Source organism: Cicer arietinum, chromosome 5 (genome assembly GCF_000331145.2).
Source record: "Cicer arietinum cultivar CDC Frontier isolate Library 1 chromosome 5, Cicar.CDCFrontier_v2.0, whole genome shotgun sequence".
Taxonomy (NCBI): Eukaryota; Viridiplantae; Streptophyta; class Magnoliopsida; order Fabales; family Fabaceae; genus Cicer; species Cicer arietinum.
In genome coordinates, this window is record NC_021164.2 from 3,528,499 (window position 1) to 3,534,518 (window position 6,020).

Below are 6,020 nucleotides of genomic sequence, written 5' to 3' on the forward strand. Positions count from 1 at the left end.
ATATTCTTTTAAATCTTTTATCTTTTCTTTTAATATTTAATAATTGTTTTAATCATTTATTTTTATAAAATTATACAAATTTATTATTTTAATAAAGATTAAAATGAATATCACATTAAAAAAAAAAAAGTCAAAATTATATTTTAGTTAATTTGTGACAGTGGTTAATTGAACTCCCATTTCCCGCAATACGATGGTCTACACGGAGATATATATTATATATTATACCATCACGAAAGAACTAAAAACCAACACTTCCAAATCCCCATCTCATCATCTCATACCTCACCAAAACCGCATAAAACCCATTTCTTCACCCTCTTCTTCCCACTCTCTCTCTCTCTCTCTCTCTCTCTCTCCATTTCTAGGGTTTCATTCTCCCCTCTTCAATGGCGGAGGTAATTAACTTACCTCCCGAATCTCACGACCGATCTCCAATTACCGCCGCTCCTCCTCCTCCCGACGACGATCTCCCACCTCCGCCTCTCCCTCGTCGCAGAGACCATCGTGACGACAGGGATTTCGACCGCCGTCCTCACCGTGGTGGCCGAGGTGGCGGACGGGGTGGTTACTACAATCGTGATAGAGATGTCAAGCGCCGTCGTAGTCCTAGCCCTAACCACCGTGACCGCAGATATTCTCCTCCTCCGCCTCGACGTTCTCCTCCTCCTTATAAGCGACCAAGACGGGGTAGTCCTCATGGACCTGATGACAGGTGATTCAAATTTAAATTAAATTGATTTTGTTTAGGAAATTTGGTTTGAATTGAATGACGAGAAGTGCATAAGTCGTTTAGTAATTGCGGATTTTTGTGTAATTGAAAGCATTTAATATAGGGTTAGGTATTATTTATATGAACTGCAGATTAGGGCAACTCGTTTTGGTTTTGAATTTTGGGCAAGAAATTTTAGATTGCGTTGGCTGTTCACTTTTGTTAAGTAATTTATGGTTCTTTATTTCAAAAAACAGTTATTTTAAGCTTGGGAAGTATAGAAGATGCAAAAACTATTTTTTTACAAAACTCGTTGTTTTTCGGAAGACTCTTTGTATATTTAATTTTTTTTGTAAGTACTTATTGGGAGGTTTATCTAATCTAGCTCGTAGTTCATTGTATTGTATGTTTTTCTTTTCTTTTACTTTTTTTTGGGGTGCCATCTTGTGCTTCTGTAGTAATAACTTCTCAACTATTACTGCTTTGGTAATTTGACAGTTTTGACTGATATTATTATTTTATTGAAAAAGATAACATGTTGTAGCGCTGAAAAATTTGTTTGTCACTGCAGTTATGTTCATTGAAATTCTCATGGATTGATAGTATATGTCGTCATTACAGTTATGTTATTTGTAATCTTCTTGGATGGATAGTATGTACTTTATCACGTAGCATTTGGTTGGAGTGGAACTCTTAATTTATATGGAGACTTCTTTGACACAACATTTGATTTGGGATATGCTTGGGCATTTGCCGCATGTTTACGGATTGAGAAGCTTTGTTCCATTGGATATTTTCTTCCTTTGTTGTTTTGTGTTCATTTCTTTTGTTTTAGGAGGGTTCCTTGCCCTCCCTTTTGTGTAATTTTTTTTTCACCTGAACGTATGAATTTATTTTTATTAAAATTATGACATGATGATTTTAGATGTTGTCATTGATGTCAAAGTGTTTTGTCATCATAGATTTTTAGAAATCTTCATGGACAATTATTTTGAATGAGCACGTCTTTTAATTATTGTTGTGGATTGCTATAAACATGAAAAAAATATATTCTACTGTTTTCCACTGCTTATATGACTGGCAATCAGTCGCTTGTACTGGTTACTTATTAGGGCCCCAGAGGAAGAACATTGCATTGCTTGCTGTGTTTTCTATATTTTTCCTTTTTTCCATTGATGATAGGTGTTATGCTATTTTGTCATTCCTTTCTGTTTTTTGCTCCATTTCTTTTCTGATGTGGTGTCTCTAGACTCTATGACAATCTTTACCTGAATTGTGACCTTTCTACCTACTTCAACTTTCAAACAAATTGGAATGTCCTACAAAATTTGTTGTCTTCAATAATAAACCTTACTTAGAATAATGAGAAGTCATGTTGAAGAATGTTGGATTTATTAAGAGTTGTATTTTTTGTTATGCTTCAAATCATGCCATTGAAGTTGCAATGTCAAATTTGTTTATCTTCTACAGTTCTAGTTAGTTAATCCCAGTGTTTCCCGGCGAGATCCCGCTGTCCCGGTGCGGTACAGTGCCTGACCGCGACAACGTGAAACAAGATCCCGACGAGATCTAGGCGAGATCCCCGCTACTCCGGCATAGTTAATCCAACGTTTCCCAGCGAGATCCCGCTATTATTTCTTCCTTCTTTGTTTTATTTTTTCTACTTCCACCTAAGAAGAGGTAGAATATGCTAATGAAGATGATCCTTATCTTTGCTTCCTATGCTAGAACATGCGTTCGATTCTAATATTTAGTTATTTTATTACTCTTTGTTAAAGACTTCAATATGCATATCTCCTTGACTTTTGTTGGTATTTCAATGTATGTTTTGACTAAGAGTAAGACTTGTAAATTCTTATTACTAATTATGAATGTTTCAGAGTTTGAGTCATTTGTTAATTTTGCATTAAATATAGGTTTATGTAATATTATTCATGTAATTTGTTCAAAAAATAGCAATTATCCCGCTTATCCCAGAACGTGCTATCCTGCTTATCCCAGAACGCGCTATCCCACTTATCCCAGAACGCGCTATCCCACTTATCCCAGAACGCGCTATCTCGCTTTCCCACTTTTGGTGTTGGCCGTGACGCACTGCTATCTGCGATTAACTACCTAGCTACAGTTATATTCAACGATATGTTTAAATGAAATTGTGTGCCTATGAACTTTTCTGATGTCTTTCAAATTACACCATTTGTAGTTACTTGATGAGGAGCTGTTGTATGTTGGGAGAGTCATGTAATATTTTTTTCATTTTTCCTGTGATCATGGGATTCATTCGAAGGATTTTGTTCTTGTTTGTTGTAATGTAAAAATCTATTTATAGTAGAGGATATGTACTACTTTTCTGTATTGTTTGTTTCTTTCCATTCATATCACCCTAGGCACTGCATCAAACATTATACTAATATTTCCCCCCTTAATTGCTTTGTTCCGTGAGTAAAACAGATTTGGTTATGATCACTTTGGTGGCTATGAACGTGGAGTGGGTGGAAGGCCTGGTTATGCAGATGAGAAGCCTGGTGGCAGGTTTGCACATCGACCTGGAAGGGCCGGATATCGAAATGGAATTGCTGGTATAGTTCCAACTAATTAGCAAATATGGTTTTTCTTAAAACATATTATATGCAATTTATTTTTAGCTTTAAATTCAGTCTTTTATTTTGACTGAACTGAGTTAAACTCTTCAAATCCCATTTTTAATTAATAATACATAATAAATTAGTTTTTTTCCGTAATTTTATGCTATGGTTTCACTGTTAGTTATTCATGTACTTGGATACCTGCTTGAATGATCTGTTTTTTATTTTATTTTATTTTTTATTTCAAATACTTTGAAACTGTACAGAAAATTTAGGGGCATTATTCCATTTACAGGCAAGATTTGATCTCACACCCTCAGCTAGCTGTACATTATATGTTAGGGAGGATAATATGTGCAGTGAAGGCATTAAATGTGGTACTTGTCTACTGCTTTGAACAACACATAAAACCTAATTAAAAAGGGGAGCTTCTAGTACATTCATAAATTAAAAGTTTAACAATCATTTTTCTTAACTAAAAAGCAATTTGTTGAATTTTGTATTTTACAAACAATCATTTTTCTAATTTTTTACATTTTATCGTAAAAATATTCATTATTCATTATTACGAGTAATAATAGTGAATAAAAATTTAAATGTTATTTTGCTGACACTTTTGGTAATTAATATTAAGTTATTATAATTATATACAAATGATGGGAAATAATTAAAAAAAAAACTAATTTAATTATTAATTTAAAGACAAAATGTACTGGTACATGTTGAATTGACTCATGTTTCATAGAAATTCTCAATTAAAAGTACTGCTATTGTAAGTGGGTCTCCGCTGAAATTCTCATTCAGTATTAGTAGTAAGTGAATTGACATGATTAGTCCAGACATGTCAAACATACTGTTTAAAAGATTTCATTATCATAGATATGTATCATAATCCTATAATATTCAAGGCTGTTCTTTAGTCTATTCAGTGTTTTTGGGGTTGGCCTGTTGGGGTTGCAATTTGATAACTATGCTCCAAAGTCATTTGATTTTTATTTTATGCATCATGTTTAATAAAATACTTGTATATTGAAAGGTTACTTGTTCAGACGCTTCATTATAAATTACTTAATTTCTTTTCTTTTTCCTTTATTGAATTCGTATTCCTTTAATTTTTCACCTTATGTAGTCAATTTCTTTCCAATCTTGTCATTCAAAACTGAGCATTGAATCAGTTTTTTGCACTAATTTTGTGACATTCAATGACAAGCATGTGGCTTTTTATTGATCTAAGAGGGTATTCTTTCCCTCACTTCCCCTGCATTCTTAAACCAATAGAGTCTTTTTCCCTCACCTCTTGGTGGAGGGGGGTTGTCTCCCTGGCTGGTGTTTGGTATTTATGTTTGAAGTTTACTGTTCTCTCTTTCAAAATCTCATTATCAATTAATTGGGTAAGATTTTTATAGAATAACTTTTACGAGCTATCGAGTATGTAACTTTTCTTTCCGGGTGAAGTGTGAATTTACTGTTAATATGCTCTTTATGTTATGGGTTTATCTTTGCAGATCTGGATGCCAACCGTGGCTATGGAGATTTGCCAAGTGGGGGTGCACGAAGGTCAGTTTACTACTTACCATAAACTATGAATAACTTATATTACCTGCATGTATCATGTATTTCTTGGGAAGCAAATCAACAATTCTCATCAATTGGGGGTCCGGGGGTGGGTGAGTGGGAAGGTAGTTGGCAAAGGAAATATGGAAAGCATTCCAATATATTAAGATTGCACAGTGCAGGATCAAAAACTTCGGATCTAGAGGTTTATGTTGTTAAGCAATTTTCAAAAATCTTGGATGGAAATGTTCCAATATCTTGAGTGGGTGCCTTCATTTGAACATACAACTTGTTATAGTGATTATACAAGGCTTATACCAGTTCTCTGTTACATGCTACTATTTGTTGAGCCACATGTAGGTGACATTAAGCATGTTCATGGAGGAATTTGATGTTTATGTGCATGAGTGTGATATCGATACCCTAATTCTCCTTTGGTCATAAACGGCATATGGAACTCAGATCCAAATGGATCCAAAGGAATGCACTCTGTGAGGAACTAAGTACTGGAAAGTATCAGAGAGCAGTTGTTGTCTAAGAACACTAAGGGTCTGTTTGAGAGAAGTGGTAAAGAGGGGAAAGACTCCCCATTTTGTTAATTTGCCACTTTTTTCAAACAGTCCCCGAGTCTTCTTTGGTGGCTGGGGCTTTATCGCATTCTGTGTACTTTGAGGAAAGATTTGTTTGAGGCTTTAAGCAGGAGATTGCTCTTACTTTTTCCTACGAGCTTTGAACTTATAAACAAAACCATATTTGGATATAAGCAATCAGGCTGTGGAAGATACATATGAAAAAAGAAATTGTGAGTGAAAATGTCAAATAAAGTAGCCATAAGAAAACATAATGCATTCATGAACAAATCTCCTGTACATGAGAAAGGTTTTAAAATGACAAGATTATCTTCATTGATTATATTTTCTCCTAGTGTTCGTTTTCTTCATGTATATTGAACCTCCATTTATTGGATCTTGAAAGGCTATTCTAGTGGTAAGTTCACTTTTAGATTACTTTTATAACACTGATGCATAAGACCATATCTGGTTCTCCTTCTATGCTGAGATTTAACAATTAAAATTTGTGGCAAATTTCTTGACAAAAATTTAAACTAAATTTTACACTATTATTCTATCTGTCTGTTTCTCTCTTGCTTTCTTTTTTTTTTTTTTTTT

The 6,020-nt window shown here is 34.2% G+C and overlaps 1 protein-coding gene across 1 annotated transcript in view; it reads left to right on the top strand.

The window, feature by feature from the left end:
* Positions 1–235: 235 nt before the first annotated feature.
* Positions 236–6,020, top strand: part of LOC101511033 (serrate RNA effector molecule-like) — a 10,590-nt gene continuing 4,805 nt past the window's right edge. The window contains exons 1-3 of the mRNA XM_004499544.4: positions 236–715; positions 3,164–3,291; positions 4,803–4,854. Coding sequence (XP_004499601.1) covers positions 390–715; positions 3,164–3,291; positions 4,803–4,854 — 506 coding nt within the window. The 5' untranslated portion in view covers positions 236–389. The remainder of the gene's footprint in view (positions 716–3,163; positions 3,292–4,802; positions 4,855–6,020) is intronic.